The sequence below is a fragment of the Erpetoichthys calabaricus genome, chromosome 2 (assembly GCF_900747795.2).
Source record: "Erpetoichthys calabaricus chromosome 2, fErpCal1.3, whole genome shotgun sequence".
Lineage (NCBI taxonomy): Eukaryota > Metazoa > Chordata > Cladistia > Polypteriformes > Polypteridae > Erpetoichthys > Erpetoichthys calabaricus.
The window spans coordinates 166856323-166875351 of record NC_041395.2 but is presented as its reverse complement, the minus strand read 5'-3'; the positions used below and the strand labels follow the sequence as shown (position 1 = coordinate 166875351).

The 19029-nt window shown below is 36.5% G+C and overlaps 2 protein-coding genes across 2 annotated transcripts in view; both read left to right on the top strand.

Moving 5' to 3' along the window:
• LOC114669508 (presenilins-associated rhomboid-like protein, mitochondrial) overlaps positions 1–19029 on the top strand; it is a 1019231-nt gene that overhangs the window by 681728 nt on the left and 318474 nt on the right. The window lies entirely within an intron of this gene.
• LOC127526699 (kyphoscoliosis peptidase-like) lies at positions 636–18572 on the top strand. The gene is made up of 7 exons (XM_051922900.1): positions 636–698; positions 1856–1957; positions 2270–2310; positions 4318–4414; positions 5198–5315; positions 5786–5956; positions 18259–18572. Exons 1-7 carry the CDS (start codon positions 662–664, stop codon positions 18401–18403), a joined length of 711 nt encoding a protein of 236 aa, XP_051778860.1. The 5' UTR covers positions 636–661; the 3' UTR covers positions 18404–18572.

Genomic DNA, 19029 nt, shown 5'->3' with positions numbered 1-19029 from the left:
TTGCCAGATATTTAATAAATTAGTTGTAGCAAATGGAAATAAATCAGTATAGGAGGAAATATAAAAAGGAGGCATACGTTTGTGGCTCTTTCTGAAATTCTAACTAACTCTTGTCCTGGAGAGATGTGGTTGCTGCTGGGTTTCACTCCAACCAATTTTTTAATTAATGTCTTCATATTAACTGCTTTTCATGGAGCATTTTTAAGGTAAATAGCTGTTTGTTTTCTTCTGCTGCATCACACATTTATTTTCCACAGTATGCATATCACTATCCTGGGAAAATACTTTTTTAAATTAAATTTCTTTCTTTATTATTTAAAAAAAGCATATTTATGTGAAACATTTGCAGGTGCAAAATATGCAGAGTTTTTATTTATACCTCATCTTTAGTTGGTTTCTGGTTAAGGAAAATGTTAGGAAGGACTCACTCTTTATGTGAACAATTGAGTTTGTAGAAATCAAGTAAAAAAAAGATGTAAAGTTAAAAGATTTCCATGTATAAAAAAAAGTGTGGGGTCAATAACCTTTCCCTGAGTCAAAATAAAGAGTACAGACTGACCTAGAAAAATCGGTTTGAACAAAACCTATGTTTTCACTCATGAGGCCCTCCTGCAGGCTAAAATCAATCTAACTTGAGTCTGTTTTTTTATTACAGATTTCAATGTCTTCAATCATTACATTATTCACAAATTTGAAAGGTATGTGCCAGTACTTCATGCACAAGACAAGCCAAAAGCAATGTGCTTCATCTGACAGCTACTACAATTACCACAGTATTCAGTATGGAACTGAGATGTCTAGTATGATGGGCCTTCTTTAATACTACAGGTCAATTGTGCTTTGCTTTTTCTTTTGCAATGAATAACCACTGTGACACAAATGGAGAACATTCACGTGTGAAGTAACCACAGCATGCACTTACTAAATTCTTTTTGAGGTCACTTTCATTTTAGATTTGTCAGTAAAGGTCTTGGCACCTCATATTAGTTTACTGTAAGGAGAAGATTCAGAAATTGAATGAATAAACTAATTGTATGATAGATGATAATTAGACCTTGTCTCTGTGTTCGTAATAAGAATGAAGTAAGTAATAGTTGTTCTGTTTGCCTCGTGTTCATTAAATTAAGTTCTATTTGTAAAGCTCAGAAGTGGGCAATCTTCTGTATAAATTATTTTTAGAGATATCATTGATTAAGTGTAATAGGTTTCTTGTTTGGTGCATTTTTATATGCAATGTGTGTGATTTGTTCCTTCAGAGATGCTGTAACTCCAATGAATTCTGGAAGATAACCCCAGAGATTGTTTCAACAAACTACTACAAAACGGTTCATGTGCTATTAACAATGAGTTAATCTGAACAGGTTCAGTTAATAAAGCTTTGTATTATAAGTTCCTAGGGTAAGAAGAGCATAGCTAGAAGAAAACAAAACATTCACCAACTAAGGGAAGAAATATTTTTACTGTTGTGTACATTCTCTTGTCACATTCCTATAACTAACAGAGCTTTTTCAAAAAACAATTTGGGCATCAATCTTTCCATTATTATGCCCATTCACTCTACTTTCGGTTATCCACACAATTTTAGATGACCGATAAGAGCAAACCCTTGATAGGGCACCAATAGAAATATTTAAAATTTCTTAATAATTACTAAATATCCCTAGAAGTACAAAACTGCTTAGTTTATGCTTTCTGAAAATTAATTTACTCTTTCATTAATTTGACTATTGTTTTAAACCTTTTGTCAGACGCATGCACTTGAGGACCACCTTGCCAGCTCTGATTAAGTATCAGATACCACCCCAAGGCGAGAGGGGGGTGCTGTCACTAACTGCCCTGTCTCTTTCCTCTGCAGCTCACATGAAGTGCATCTGGATGCCAAGTGACCAAACCTCCGTCATTTCCAAAAGTCCCACCTCATCCAGTCCGAAGCATAAGAAAACAGACATCCCTGGAAGTAGGTGTCTCGCTTGTGACCTGAGCTTTCCATTTAACCAGAGAAATGCCGATTAAGCTAACGATTTTATGTTCTCACACTCCTGTTTCTATTTCTTTCAAACTCTACAATTGCTTAGTTTGCTTCACAATTAAACAGGGTGGCCAGGTTGGCAGCCCAAATATTTTTAAGACTCTACAATTCTCCTTGTTACACAATGGATCAAATATTTGTTATTTTGCAAACATGAACCGGGCAATAATAACTTTGTATTGAAAGATTTTAATCTGTCATTTATACAAAGCTTTTTAACTGTATATTTGTTTGTTGTAGGTCATGATTTTGAAAAATCAAAGGAACAAATGATGTCAGAGGTGATGTATTTCTGCAATTAACTTTTTACGCTTTGTTAAGAGTATTGTTTCCAACAGAACAAAAATGCATTCCAACATACTTTATGTATATAACATTTTATTTGTATATGCCACAGTGACTTCATCAATTTCTGGAGCTTACAATGATCTTTATCTGAATGTATGGCTAGTGCACATTGGTACAAATACGTATCAGCCATATCTAGGCACCATATTCTCATTCTGTTCTGTTATTTTCTAGAATGATCTTGTAATTTCCCAAAAATATTATGGGAGCTTTATGGTCTTGCTCTGTAGCACTGCATGTCATTACAATCCTGACAATATACAGTACCTCTTAAAAACTCTTAGCTGGTTGGCGGACAAGGGCTTAGATACATTGTTTGTTCAAAATTCATTACATCTTCAGCTGTTCGGATATTTCATTTCATTACTCTACAATCAAGTCAATATCCCTTGTTACGACAAAGGCTCTCTTATAGACCTATCCCTGAGTTATTTTTCAATGTCTAATACAGGTGACAACAGAGTTTAGAATAGAACATTTTAGACAAGAACGGGCCATTCAGTCCAACAAAGCCCACCAGTCCTATCCACTTAAATCTTCCAACCTAACATTCAAGTCTAGTTTTGAATGTACCAAAAGTCTTGAGTTTCCAGATTGAAAGTCCCCAAAGTCATACTGTCTGGATTCAAAGTTGGTCCTAAAGCCCTATGGTCTACCACACTACTTGGTATGTGTCTATGGTTCTGTGTGAAAAACCTTCCTGATGTTTGTGTGAAATTTACCCTTAAGGTTCCAACTTTGTCCCCATGTCCTTGTTGAAGAAGTCATTTTCAAGTAAGTCTCGATCCACTGTACTAATTTTCTTCACAACTGTAAACACGTCAGTCATTTCTCCTCTTAATCTTCTTTTGCTAAAACTGAAAAGGCTCAGCTCTTTTAATCTTTCCTCATAACTCATCCCCTGTAGCCCTGCAATCAGCTTAGCAACTATTCTCTGGACTTTTTCTAGTGCTGCTATGTCCTTTTTGTGAACTGGAGATCAGAACTTCACACCGTACTCCAGATGAGGTCCCACCAGTGTGTTATAAAGCTTGAGCATAACCTCCTTGGACTTGTACTCTACTCATTGTACTGTATAGCCTACCATTCGTGTTGCCTTCTTAATGACTTCTGAACACTGTCTGGCAGTTGTTAATGACAAGTCCACTACAACTCCTAAATCCTTCTCATAAGATGTGATTCTTCAGACCTCCCATTGTGTATTCAATCAATCGTAACATTTTTACTTCCTACTTGTAATACTTTACTACATAAGCCTGTATTCTGTCCAAGTCCCATCTGTAGATAAGTAGGTAATCATCTCTCACTATAAAGTATGTTTCATATTCTAAGCTTAATATAGTGTAGTTAGAAGATCATGTGGTGCATGTGCATGGAACTACATTGGTATAGTAGGATTTCTACTTCTGCTGCCAATTTTTAATGTCCTGTCTTTCAAATATAGATACAAATTTAAGCAAGTGGAGGCTGTTACATTTGGAGTCAGCTAGTATTTCAGGAGTTTCGTTGGGTTTGTTTGCTGTGAGCATTGGTCATAACCCCATCTTGAGCACTGCTGTCTTGACTCTCAATTAAGCTGGGATTCCTTTCATTTATAATCAGTCCAAGTGACAGGAAAGTTTGGAATGGTTCAGACAGCAGCAGTTAGTCAAAAATTGAAGTCTAATAGACTAGAGGTGCAAGGGATGTTTGTGATAATCACATCTTTCTGGATACATAAAATGTTAAAAAAATGTTGTTTTCATTATCTTAACTTTTGAGAGTTGAAATGTAAAAGATTAAAAGATATCTCTGAATTCAACTTTTTAAACCATTTATATTTAATGTTTATGTTATTCCAAATGTCCAAACATTTGTGAGTTGTACACAAACTTTCATTAATTATCCATGCTTTCCCAAGTTCAATCTCTTTAAAACTGATTGCAACATTCTGTAAACAGGTAACAGGACAAACCCTGAAGAAGGTGGTCACAAATCTGTGTAAACTGGCATCAACAGAGCGTGAGAGGGTCTGGCTATGGGTGTGCACCAATATAGGTAGGCATCAGGATTTGCTGTTATCAGCCAGTTGGTGTTATAAAGCAGTGCTTTAGTGTTGGCACTGGTGGTAAAGTTCAACAGTACTGCAGGTCCTACATAAATAATGAGAAAGTAAAAAAAAATAATAATTTCAGGTTAGATTTGAGCCTGCCATTAATCTGCACAAAAGAAACGCAAGTATATTTTACATGCAGGTGTTGCTTCTCTATTTGAAACACATAATAAAAAGAGGGTCCTGTGAATAAGTTAGTAGGAATAACAGAAAAACACATATTAGATTCAAATTCACTGTCATACACAAAACCATCCATCTATCCATTTTCCAACCTGCTGAATCCGAACACAAGGTCACGGGGGTCTGCTGGAGCCAATCTCAGTCAACACAGGGCACAAGGCAGGAACCAATCCCAGGCAGGGTGCCAACCCACCGCAGTACACAAAACCATGTAAGGAAAATACTCAAGTGCACACACTTTCAATCACCTTATCCACTTGCCTAAATGGAGCCAATTTGCAATGCCCAGTTAATCAAATACATGACTAGGATGAAGGCTAGATTGCACAGAAATATCCAAACAGACATGAGGAGAACATGTACAATCCCACAGACAGGGATTTGAGCCATGAATGCCAGATCTCCAAGACAGCAGCAGTAACTTTTTGCCACCCTAATCAGTTAAATGATAAAAACTGAAACTGAGGAAATCATAATATTGATATGTACAGTGATAAGTGGTAAAAATGAAAAACAAAGTAATAATAATAACCCTGTATTTTCAGCATACGATGTAGAATTTCTGCAAAAGAAATCTTCATGGACTAGTGATCACAAGGTGGTGTTTAAAAAACGTAAAGCTATATGTGCTGGATATGCAACCCTGTTCTACGAAATGTGCAGGTAACATTTTTTTAAGTTAAAGTCCCTACATTATTTTGCACATATGGTGCAATATTTTTCTAACACATACTACACATTCTAAAAGTACCAAAACCACAGTTCCATTTTATATAACACAGCTATTTCAGAGTTGGGAAGGGTAAGGATACAGCAGTGCCTAAATGTCTGTGGCACTGGTCAGACACATGATTATTAATAGTCATATTGAAATGTATGTTGTATGTTTTCTTCAATATCTGAAGAGAATGTTAGTGTAAGTGCACAAGTAATGCTCCTTTTCACTGCAAAAAAAAATCCTAATGCAGTAGCCCTTAAAATCTTTTGCATTTTCTACCAAGACACTGTCATTTATTTCAAAGCAAAATGTCTTGTTTTTAAAGGATTGTAAAAACAATGTACATCATTCACTTTGTTGTTGTTATCTTTTTCTTCACTCTCTCTGGATGTGGATTTATTTTTTTGTCATTCAGGCTGGCACATATAAAATGTGTTAAGATACATGGAAACTGTAAGCCATGCAGCATCAAAAATAAATCCACTCATAGCTGGAATGCTGTTTGCATCGATGGAGCATGGTATCTAATAGATGCAACCTGGGGAGCTGGATATGTCAACAAAGAACAAACTAAATTCATTTTTAAGTAAGCATGATTAACTTCTTTGCTACAAGTATAACTGAAGGATTATTATAAAAACTAACTGGAAAGGTTTTATATAAAGTGAAAGTTGTTTTTATTATTTAAAAAGTATAATAATATGTGATATGTCAGGCAAATAGGTGAGAAAGAAAGTGAGATTGTAATAAGAGATATGAAAGACACTATACAGGATAGATGCATATGTACATACATACATTATTGATCCAAGTGGAAAAAACGTGATTGACAATCAGATACCTATACAGAAGGTAAAACTAGTTAGGTAAATGTATATAAAATCTACTTGAAATAATGAATATGTTTGAAAAACAAACTAATTGATATCTTTGGTATTACTGAAGAAATTATATAAAAACTAAAAAGAATGGTATTATATTTGCTTAAAGTATATGTGATAGGTGAATAGATACAGAAGATAGTGAAGGTCTAATAACAAGCTAATAAGCAAGAGAGATATATATCAAGTGAGAGATCAAGAGATAGATATTCAGACAGAGTGCATCTACTGAGACAGAAATCTTATCGATATATTGTAGAGCAAGACACAGAAAAGATATCAAGAGATAAGAGATTGATAAAGAGATAACAAGAGATAGATCAATGAGAAATGGAGATTAATAGAGATCAATCGAGATATAGAGATGGATAGAGATGGAAATTGATAAAGATCTATTGATGTTGATATAGATGGCGATTATCTAATCATTTTTATCAAATCTATTAATCTTCTTCTTCTTTCTTCGGCTGCTCCCGTTAGGGGTTGCCACAGTAGATCATCTTTCATATCTTTCTGTTCTCTGCATCTTGTTCTTTAACACCCATCACCTGCATGTCCTCTCTCACCACATCCATAAACCTCCTCTTAGGCCTTCCTCTTTTCCTCTTACCTGGCAGCTCTATTCCATAACATCCTTTTCCCATCTCTTCTCTGCACATGACCAAACCAACGTAATCTCGCCGCCTCTCTGACTTTGTCTCCCAACCGTCCAACTTGATCTGACCCTCTAATGTACTCATTTCTAATCCTGTCCATCCTCGTCACACCCAGTGCAAATCTTAGCATCTTTAACCTATGTCTCCTGCTTTTTGGTCATTGCCGCCATCTCCAACCCATATAACATAGCTGGTCTCACTACCATCCTGTAGACCTTCCCTTTCACTCTTGCTGATACCCGTCTGTCACAGCTTACTCCTGACACTCTTCTCCACCCATTCCACCCTGCCTGCACTCTCTTTATCACCTCTCTTCAACACTCCCCGTTACAATGTACTATTGATCCCAAGTATTTAAACTCATCCACCTTTACCAACCCTGCATCCTCACTATTCCACTGACCTCCCTCTTATTAACACATTGTATTCTGTCTTGTTCCTACTGACCTTCATTCCTCTTGTCTCTAGAGCATATCTCCACCTCTTCAGGGTCTCCTCAACCTGCTCCCTACTCTTGCTACAGATCACAATGTCATCACAATGTCATCAGCAAACATCATAATCTACAGGGACTCCTGTCTAATCTTGTCTGTCAACGTGTCCATCGCCATTGCAAATAAGAAAGGGCTCAGAGCTGATCCCTGATGTAATCCCACCTCCAACTTGAATGCATCCATCACTCCTACCGCAGACTTCACCACTGTCACAATTCCCGCGTACATACCCTGTACTCCATACTCCCAACTTCCTCATACAATACCAATCTATTGATAATCAGTAGTGAAAATATATGATAGCAGATCTGATTGTGAAAATATGAGCAGATCTTTCAATTTATCAATGCATGTTGAGATAATCGAGATATATTGATATCTATCAATATCGATATCTCAATATTACCATCAATATTTATTTCTCTCTAGCAATACATAATATCTCTCTATCAATATCATTATCGATATCAATCTCTCATCTATGTGTCTATAAATATTATCTATCACTATCTCTTAATATCTATTTCTCAATATCAATATCACTTTCTGTCTCTTTATCTCTCTCTCTTGATATCTCTCTATCAACACTGAAATCTATCAATATGTGTCTCTTTATCTCTAGCAATACCTAATACCTATCTCTCTCGGTATCATTGGACAATCGTTGGACAATCTATCTATATGCATGTATCAATATCCATATTACTAAATGAGAATGGTAAACCAGATATGGACGCAGGGACCTGCCCGTGGACGCAGGAGACATAGTGCGCAGGCGCCACACAAAGCCCCCTCCCCAGAGTGAAACGGGAGAGACTACGAACCGTCTGACATGCCGCAAGCAGGATAAGGTGAGGTCAGAAATAAAAGACAGAGTAGGAAACAAAGTAAAACGTCATAAAGAGGTTAAAGAACGGGGACAAACACATGGAGAGCAGGTTACAGATGATGAAAACTGGAATGCAACAGCTTCAAAAAAACCTAGGCATGAAACACATGCACAGAGAGGGACAGAATATAAAGGCGGAAACAACGACAGTTAAACGTCCACACCACACAACGGAGGCAGACCCGGCAGGTGCAGGCGCCTACATGTACGAAAGGCAAAGGCGCCTACACAGCATGGTGAAACCCGACATAATACGGAAGGCGCAGGCGTTGCCGCCATATTGTGAGTGGCACTACTGCTGAGTGAAGTTAGGAATAATGTGCTGCTTGGTGTGCCACACAAACCCCCCCACAGACTACGGAGTCCATAGAGACTACGAACGACATAACCACACAAACAACAGGAGTCAGCGCCCAACCCCAGAGTAAAACGGGACAGAATACGGAGTCGAGAAAGGTTCACAAATCAAACCCGACATAATACGCCACCCCAGAGTAAAACAGGACAGACTACGGAGTCCAGAAAGGGTCACAAATCAATTGGAGTACGGAAAGCGCAAGATAGTACGCAAACACACTACACAGCATGATCCACGCACCTCTAATGACCCGCAAGCAAAAACACGATATAGTACAGAAACCCAACAAATACAGACTCCACAACATATTTGAATCACATTACAGTGATACAATCACACAAACAACAGGAGTCAGCGCCCCACCCCAGAGTAAAACGAGACAGAATACGGAGTCGAGAAAGGTTCACAAATCAAACCCGACATGATACGCCACCCCAGAGTAAAACGGGACAGACTACGGAGTCCAGAAAGGGTCACAAATCAATTGGAGTACGGAAAGCGCAAGATAGTATGCAAACACACTTCACAGCATGATCCACGCACCTCTAATAACCCGCAAGCAAATAATACGCAAACACACTTCACAGCATGATCCACGCACCTCTAATAACCCGCAAGCAAAAACACGATATGGTACAGAAACCCCACAAATACGGACTCCACAACATATTTGAATCACATTACAGTGATACAATATTAACAGTGCAACCACACAAAACACAGGCACAACACCTGATGGGTAATAAGAATAAACGGACACTCCGTATTAAAGGTTCGTCATCCTCACACGTGAAAACTATACAGCATAAGTGAATCATCACATTACAGTCATACATTATTAACAATTCAACCACAGAAAACGCTACGTATTAACAGTAAGTGCTATCCATTATCCATATTACTAACGCTAAACAAGGAAGAACTAATGGAGTTATGCTCACGGCTCCAAAACAATAGACCAGATATCACTGTTAACGCGACGGGCTATATTATGTCCAAAGAATATTGATGTTGATCACATAAATAACCAAGTCATTGCATTACTTCCTGGAGAAAGCCGCCTCTTTCTAAGTAAAATCGGAACACTTGTCATGCTATTAAGAAACCTTAATACTAAACAAGGTTTATGCAACGGTACACATTTAGTCATCAACACCATGACAGACAATGTTATTGAAGCAAAAATACTTACAGGATCACATCCTAACAATACTGTTGTAATTCCTAGAATTGACCTTACAAGTTCTGCCCTTGAATTACCATTTACATTTGGGCGACGCCAATTTCCCATTAAACCTGCATTTGCCATGACAATCAACAAATCCCAAGGACAGACCATGGACAAAGTTGGCATACACCTATCTGAGCGCGTATTTGGACATGGACAACTTTATGTAGCCTTCTCATGGGTTCGGCGTTAATCTGACATTAAAGTTAAAGTTATAAATACTCCAAACCAAGGAAAACTCATTCAAGGACAACAAACCATCTTTACTACAAATATTGTATATAAAGAGATATTCCAATAAATCTTTGTGATTTACTATACAATACGTTCTTTACTTCCTATATGCATCATCTACACCTTTACACTCTAATGTATCTCATGCATACATCAAACAATTTTGCGTTACCCAACACCAGCGGTTGGCGAGTGAAGCGAGCAGGGGGCAGAGCCCCCTAGTCTATCACTATTTATCTCTCTTAATATCTATTTCTCAATATCAACATTGCTTTCTATCTATCGATATTTATGCATGTATCAATATCTATCACTATTTATCTCTTAATATCTTTCTCAATATCAATATTGCTTGCTATCTATCGATATTTCTCTCTTGATATCTACCTCTATCAACATTGAAATCTATCGATATGTGTATCGATATCTTTCTCTTTATCATTATCACTTTTACAGATTTCTCTCTATTTATCTATCAATATATATCTATTGATATCTGTCTCTTAATGTCAATATAATTATTTATCTCTCGATATATAATCTATTGAAGAGATAAATATCGAAAGTCTACAAGTGTCTTGTTTTTATCTATTGCTATTTATTTCTATCAATATTTATTTCTTTATCAATATCTATCACTATCCATCTCACTCTATCGACATTGATAAATCAATGTGTATCGATATCTATTTCTTTACGTTATCGATCTCTATCGATAGATCTGTCTATTGATATGTCGCTTAATGTCAATATAATCTCTATTGATGTGCATCTTGAATATCAATAGGTATTGTTGCAAGAATGAGTCGGAGACATCATAAAGAGTTGGGGCAGCCACCAAGTCATTTTTTATGGTAACATGACACGCCTACATCAGAGTCCAAAACAGAACTGCCTGTATTGAGGCAAGATGGCAGTTTTAACAGCCCGGAGGGGAGATAGTCAGTACACTCTGCCACCCCCTGGCCTGGCATAGAATTACTATTGTTGAGGTCCTTCCGCTGTTTCCATTGAGCACATGTGTGACAGTATCTTATCAATATCAATATCACTTAATCAATATTGATATCTTATCATTAATCTAGTAATCTTACTAATAGATATATTTCTTAATTATATCAATACAATTAATAATGCATATCTATTGATATGTATCTTATCAATATTAATTATTGATATCTTGTATTGATATCTTCTATTAATGTCTATAAATTAATAGTCGGATAATATCTCTTAATGGTTATCTTGTCTCTCAACTGATATCTATCTATCCATCTCTAATTGATATTTCAATAACTATTGATCTCTATCTCTCATCAATAACAATAATTCTCTAATTGAAATTTTGATAACTATTGATCTCAATCTCTCAATAACGTTAATGATATATCTCTCATTGGAGATATATAATTAATCTTATCTATCTATCTATCTATCTATCTATCTATCTATCTATCTATCTATCTATCTATCTATCTATCTATCTATCCAGAAATCAGTAACAATGATAACTCACTCATAGATGACAGAGAGAGATCATTATTATTATTGTTGAGAGATAGAGATAGTTATTGATATCAATTAGAGATACAGTTAGGTCCATAAATATTTGGACAGAGACAACTTTTTTCTAATTTTGGTTCTATACATTACCACAATGAATTTTAAATGAAACAACTCAGATGCAGTTGAAGTGCAGACTTTCAGCTTTAATTCAGTGGGGTGAACAAAACGATTGCATAAAAATGTGAGGCAACTAAAGCATTTTTTAACACAATCCCTTCATTTCAGGGGCTCAAAAGTAATTGGACAAATTAAATAACTGGAAATAAAATGTTCATTTCTAATACTTGGTTGAAAACCCTTTGCTGGCAATGACAGCCTGAAGTCTTGAACTCATGGACATCACCAGGTGCTGGGTTTTCTCCTTTTTAATGCTCTACCAGGCCTTTACTGCAGCGGCTTTCAGTTGCTGTTTGTTTGTGGGCCTCTCTGTCCGAAGTTTAGTCTTCAACAAGTGAAATGCATGCTCAATTGGGTTAAGATCACGGGCCTCATGTATAACGCCGTGCGTAGAACTCACACTATAACATGGCGCAAGCACAAAAGCTGGAATGTGCGTACGCACAGAAAAATCCAGATGCAGGAATCTGTACGTACGCAAACTTTCACGTTCTTCCACTACATAAATCCCGATCAGCGTGGAAAGTAACACACGTGCACGCGCCTTCTGTCCCGCCTCCCAGAATTACGCCTCTTTGAATATGCAAATCGATATAAATAGCCTTCTGAGAAAAGACAATAGGAAAAGCACGGGGGAAAATATAAGAATTTCAGCGAATACCAAGTGGAGGCAAAGGAAAAACATACTATTTGTTGGTTTAAACAGTGGTATAATCAACAAAAGAAAGTTGATCGAGTGACATAGTGTCAGAGAAACTCGAAAGCTCAAGTTCACAAAGTCGCACAGTGCCCGAAATAAAAAAAGTTGTCACATATCAAAGTCGGCGTGAAAAGGCGACTCGTAGCGGACCGTCTGAGTGTCATATGAAAGCTTATTAGGGTACAGTGAAAAAAAATAGGCACACAGTGGGAAAAAAGCACGAAATGTCAACTGTAATCTCGAAATTTCCACTTTAATCACGTAGTTTATTTTGTCATTAAAGTAGAACATCATAAACTTCATCTTAAAATCATTTATTTTACTAGTTTCTCAAGTAGCACGTTAAATGCTTTGTTCTGTATTTGATCTTCTATGTGCTCTATGTGTGTGAATCACTACGTGCTTCCGTTCTTTCTCTTTCTCCGACAGGACACAGAATCCATTGCATTCGTGATATTACAGCTCTCTGAATAATTAAAATACTGAGATGTATACGTGATATACTTTTCATGATGATAGGAATGAAAGCATGTTATTAAACATGGGAACACGGTGGCGCAGTGATTGTTCATATCTCACGCAAGAGGCTTGCTGCGCCATGTGCGACCTTCGATGAAATAATTGTAATCTGTAAACTTAGAACGCAGATTCTTCAAAACTTTTAAGGAACATTGAAATATCTTCGTAGTACATTATTCTATCCGTCTATCCTTCCAGTGTCGCGTCAACACCAGCAATAATACAGCGCAAGGCAGCTAGTGCTGCGGCACCGTGTCCTCACATGTTTAATTATTAATAATACAGATTATTTAAATTAAGTTAAAGTTTTATCTGTATACTATAAGCAACATATTTTGTTGCATTTCATTTTAAAAATGATATCGTCATCATACGCGCTTTATAAAGTGGCGCAGGTTGTGCAATATTATAACTGTAGTGCAAGTTTACAGTGAGGTGATTGTACTTATAAGTACAAACAGTTCTACAAGGAGCACTTGATGGACTGTTTGAGTGCATTTATAGTTCTTGGGATGAAACTGTTTCTGAAACGCGAGATCCGTACAGGAAAGACTTTGACGCGTTTTGCCGTGGCTGAGGTAGTGTGTGCTTGAAACTGTATACCGATAATTCTCTTTCCGATCAGCTGCTGCTGCAATTCCCCACTCAGATACAGTGATATAAATACTCTGAATGGTGCAGTGACAGTAATATGGAAAAAGATGATGCGCTGTGGCAACCCTTAACGGGAGCAGATGAAAGAAGAGGATGCAATGAGCGTAACAATGCTAAAGCAGTTATGGTATTTGGAATACTATGGCTATTCCCTGGACCATTATATTGCTACAGGTTAATTACAATCAGATGCATTACACTAATAAACAATATGCAGTTAATTTCAGTGTATTTATAAAGCCGCGTCAGGAATGTGGGTCTAAGAAAGAAAGGGTAACCACACAGGAACAGTAGCACTGCTTTGACGCCGGGTGCCGCCAGTCTGCAAAACCGAGCAGAGAAATTGTGTACGCCAGGGTATGAGGTACCGTGGAAATGTGCGTGGCTTTATGCCAAGTGTAGAATAGAATAGAATAGAATGCCTTTTATTGTCACTATACACATGTACAATGAGATTAAAAGCAGCTCCTTCAGTGCAGACATATATGTAGAACACAACAAGTAAATAAACAAATAAACAAATGGTGCAAAAAGTGGCAAAAAAAAAATAAAAGTTCTGCGACGCTATATACAAATGGAAAGAATAATAACTAAATCAAGTTATTGCACATTATTTAAATACTGGAAAGAATAAATAACTATTGCACTATTGGATTATTGCACATAATTTAGGTTTTATACATCGCGATTTGAGTGTAGAAATGTTCATACGCAACATTTCTGTGCGTACGCACCGTTTATACATGAGGCACCAAGTCTTTTTGCATTGCTGAGTTCACCAGTGCTTGCTTTCTTTCTCAGGATGTACCAAACTGTAGATTTTGCCACTTGTAATATTGTAGCAATTTCTCGGATGGGTTTTTTCTGTTTTCGCAGCTTAAGGATGGCTTCTTTCACCTGCATGGAGAGCTCCTTTGACCGCATGTTGTCTGTTCACAGCAAAATCTTCCACATGCAAGCACCACACCTCAAATCAACTCCAGGCCTTTTATCTGCTTAATTGATAATGACATAATGACGGACTTGCCCACACCTGCCCATGAAATAGCCTTTGAGTCAATTGTCCAATTACTTTTGAACCCCTGTAATGAAGGGATTGTGTTAAAAAATGCTTTAGTTGCCTCACATTTTTATGCAATTGTTTTGTTCACCCCACTGAATTAAAATGAAAGTCTGCACTTCAACTACATCTGAGTTGTTTCATTTAAAATTCATTGGGGTAATGTACTGAACCAAAATTAGAAAAAAGTTGTCTCTGTCCAAATATTTATGGACTTAACTGTAGATATCTATCTCTATCTATCTCTATCTATCTTGATATCTATCTCTCTCTCTACAGAAATTTCTATTGATCTAATTATCTCTATCTCTCTTATCTTCTATTTTTCTTGATATCTATCTCAATGATAGATAGATAGAGAGCTATCTATCTATCTATCTATCTATCTATCTATCTATCTATCTATCTATCTATCTATCTATCTATCTATCTATCTATCTATCTATCTATCTATCTATCTATCTATCTATCTATCTTGATATATGCCTCTCTCTACAGAAATTTCTATTGATCTAATATATGTAGCTGTATCTATCTCGGGCGGCACAATAGCACAGTGGGTAGCGCTGCTGCCTCGCAGTTATGTGCGTGGAGTTTGCATGTTCTCCCCGTGTCTGCATGGGTTTCCTCCGGATACTTCCGTTTCCTCCCACAGTCCAAAGACATGCTGGTTAGGTGCATTGGCGATTCTAAATTGTCCCTTGTGTGTGTGTGTGTGTGTGCGCGTCTTGCGGTAGGTTGGCACCCTGCCTGGGGTTTGTTTCCTGCCTTGCGCCCTTTGTTGGCTGGGATTGGCTCCAGCAGACCCCCGTGACCCTGTAGTTAGGATATAGTGGGTTGGATAATGGATGGATGTATCTATATCTATCTTGATATCTATCTATCTCTCTACAGAAATTTCTATCTATCTTGATATCTTTCTCTCTACAGATCGATTGATCTAATTATCTCTCTCTCTCATATATATATATATATATATATATATATATATATATATATATATATATATATATATAAAGTATATCGATAACATATTGATTGATACAAATCTCTTAAGATATTAATAGCTGTTGATATCTATTATCTATCTCTGTTGGTATATATAATCTATTCGAGTCTGTTGATAGATTGATATATCTTAGATATCAAATTAATGGATATCTTACCTCTCTCTCTTACCTCTCTTATCCAAGAGATACAGATACAGATATCTATCTCTCAATATCGATATCTATGTTTCTATCTATCAATATCCATCTCTATAGATTCCTATCCCTTTGGTATGGAATACCCTATCTCTTCATGTCCATTGATCTCAGATATAGATCTATTTCTATATCTGAGTATCAACCGATATCTCTTACTTACTGATATCTCTATCGATCTGTCTTGAGAGGTGGATAAAAATAGAGAAAAAGATGTCAATATTGATAGAGAAAAAGAAATATAGAACTCAATATTGATTATCAATAGACAAGAGATACCTACTGATAGATTAGATATCTCACCAATAGATAAGTCTCACTATAGTTATTGAATTATTGATCTATCAACAGATAAGAGACATATCTATCTTATCAATCTAACAGATATGAAAGACACTATACAGATTATACATATGTAATGACCTATGTAATGTGCACAATAGGAGGCATCACTAAGCCTCCAGCCTCAAACACACCAACACAAACCGCATAGGTCCCAGGTTCAGATTTTGGTTTTATTTTTCATGAATGCCTCTTATAGGCTTCTATCACACCAGCACAAAATACATACAATAAAATTCTTGTCCCTCTTTATCTTTCCTCTTCTTCCTCCCCTCCACGTAAGCTTTGTCATCTTCCACCTGACTCTCTCACTCAACATGGCAATAATGCATATACTGTAACAAGGCCTTCAATTAAGCAAGCAATAATGGAGGCACCTTCAACTTTGTAATAACTGAATGACTGATAATAGCAGTTTTTTTTGGTATTTCTTTTAAAGAATTTGTATGAGTTTCTCTACTTTCCAAAAATTTTTAAACAGTGACTAGCTCTTCCCCACGGCTTCACCTGCGTAGTAGTGAAACAGGACAAATTTTAAAAATCAATAAAAAACATTAAAAAAAAATCTAATAATTTGTATTGAGAAGAATTTAAATTGATAGCTTTCATATCCGAGGGCCTCTTGATATACAATATTTTTGGTTTTGCTATCAGGGGTGAGAATGTAGCTGTGATCTCTTTGCCAAAAATGTAAGAAGTTGATAAAGTATCTCTGGCCAAGCAGAAGGTAGGTACACTCCAACGTGAAACATTGCCATTGTATCTGATTGTGTTCAGCTCTGACGGGAGCGCATCCCTCACGTGAGTAGATATCTCTGCCAATGAGCAGGTACTCTCTAAAACACACATAGCTGTGATCTCTCTTAAAAACATCAAAAGTTACTCTTTAACAAAAATCTCTAGATGAAAATGTCTGCTGAACAAACAGATACCGGTAGCTAAGTGGAGGCAAAGTATGCTCCCAACACATGCCGAGAGGTAGAACGACACAAATGGAGGCTGGCACGTGAGTGAGGATGGCCACACCCGGCTCCTAACTCCTGAGGTCCCGCCTCCCCCTCAGCCCGAAGCCTGTCTCTTGGATTCGCACAAATAAATTGGTGCCACTACCAAACTTTTGATACTTAGCGCAATGACAGAAGTCATAAAATCAACTGGAATGTTCAAGCAAATTATAGAAGAAAACGTGATCTAAAGCCATTAAGTAACTAGTTCTCTCGTGAAATCGGACAGACATACAGTCGTTGGATTTTATATACTACATATAGAGATGGATCAAAGGCATTGATCAGTGTGAATCAGTGAATCATCTTTTTCTGATGGCTTTTTGTCTTTACAAAAGCTTATCTTCACTCTGGACCATTGATTCTTGGATGAAAAGTTTTTTGTCAGTCTGTGCTTTTTAGAAGCATTTACCTATAATGCCACAAGCTCCTATTGTCATTGTCCTGTCTGTTCTCATGAAACTGCTCTTCTATTAGACTAATTTTATTGCGGTTTTACAAACTTATTGTTCAAGGAAATCTGTTGGTAAAACTCTAATTGTTAATCTCAAATGGAATACTCTGTACACATTTTTTAAATTTCTGAATTATATATTGAGAAGCAATGTAGAAATTTTGAAATTGTCTTTAACCACAGAAAATTCTGTGCGACTTCAATTACAGATTAGTTTGCTACTTCAAATTTACCTTAGATTTTCAAGAGGTTATTTTATCTTGTATATTTTGTTATATCTTTTCTTATTTGTCCAACAGCTGCTTTTGAATTCACAAAGCAATTGAACGCCAGGACAGGCTTGAAGTAAATTTTTACTAACATTGAAAAAATTGAAAACATCAGCTTATCTCGATCATGAATGTGAGAGGAAAGTAATTGTGTGGACATCATTCTGTAAGAACAGAATGACCAAATATGTACTTAGGATTTAAATTAACATTAAACGTGTTAAATGCAAGTTTGTAGTCACATGTTTTATTTTTTAGACTTGCAGACATATATTTTCTTGCTGACCCAGTGATATTTGCTAAGAATCACACTCCTAATGAGTCAAAATGGACCCTTCTTCATGGCAACACCAACATCCACCCTGGAATAGAGAATGAGAAGCACACAGCACCAGGGGCTTGAATTAGCTGTATTGGGATGAATGGCCTGTTACAATTGAAAATGTTCTTTGTTTTTAATTTCAGAGGATGTTCACATGTCAGATATTGATCTCTCTATTTCTGTATTAAAGTAAAATCATACAGAAGTGAACAGAGACTAGTACTGTAAGCAAATATTTTCAAGTCATGATTTTTTTGGGTTTTTTTTTTTCAACAAGATACTCTTCAAGATCTAAGTAAGCAAACAGATTAGCATATCTTCAACTTTTCATCCAAAGAGACAGAGCATCTGAAGCTGTCAAATACTGTACAGTATACTTAATATTTACATGGCCTATATTTTTATGTTTAAGATTACATCAAATGAGGCCTTAAAAGCCTTGGCCAATTTTATGCATCCTTACTATAATGGTACTTAGTGCAGTTTTTTATATACATTTAACTCAGTATCTGTTGAAATAATAATTTACAAAAAATTGACATTAAGTTAAATTTCAAAGTAATTTTATTTGTGGTGTGGCTTAGTGGTGTAGATCCTGGGTTTGGGCAACTTTGAGAAAACCTTACATTTTTTCCCCTGTTAAAGGGCGAGTCTGTCACTTTACAAAGACTAGACATATCAGTCTAAATGGCCAGGCTACCTAATTG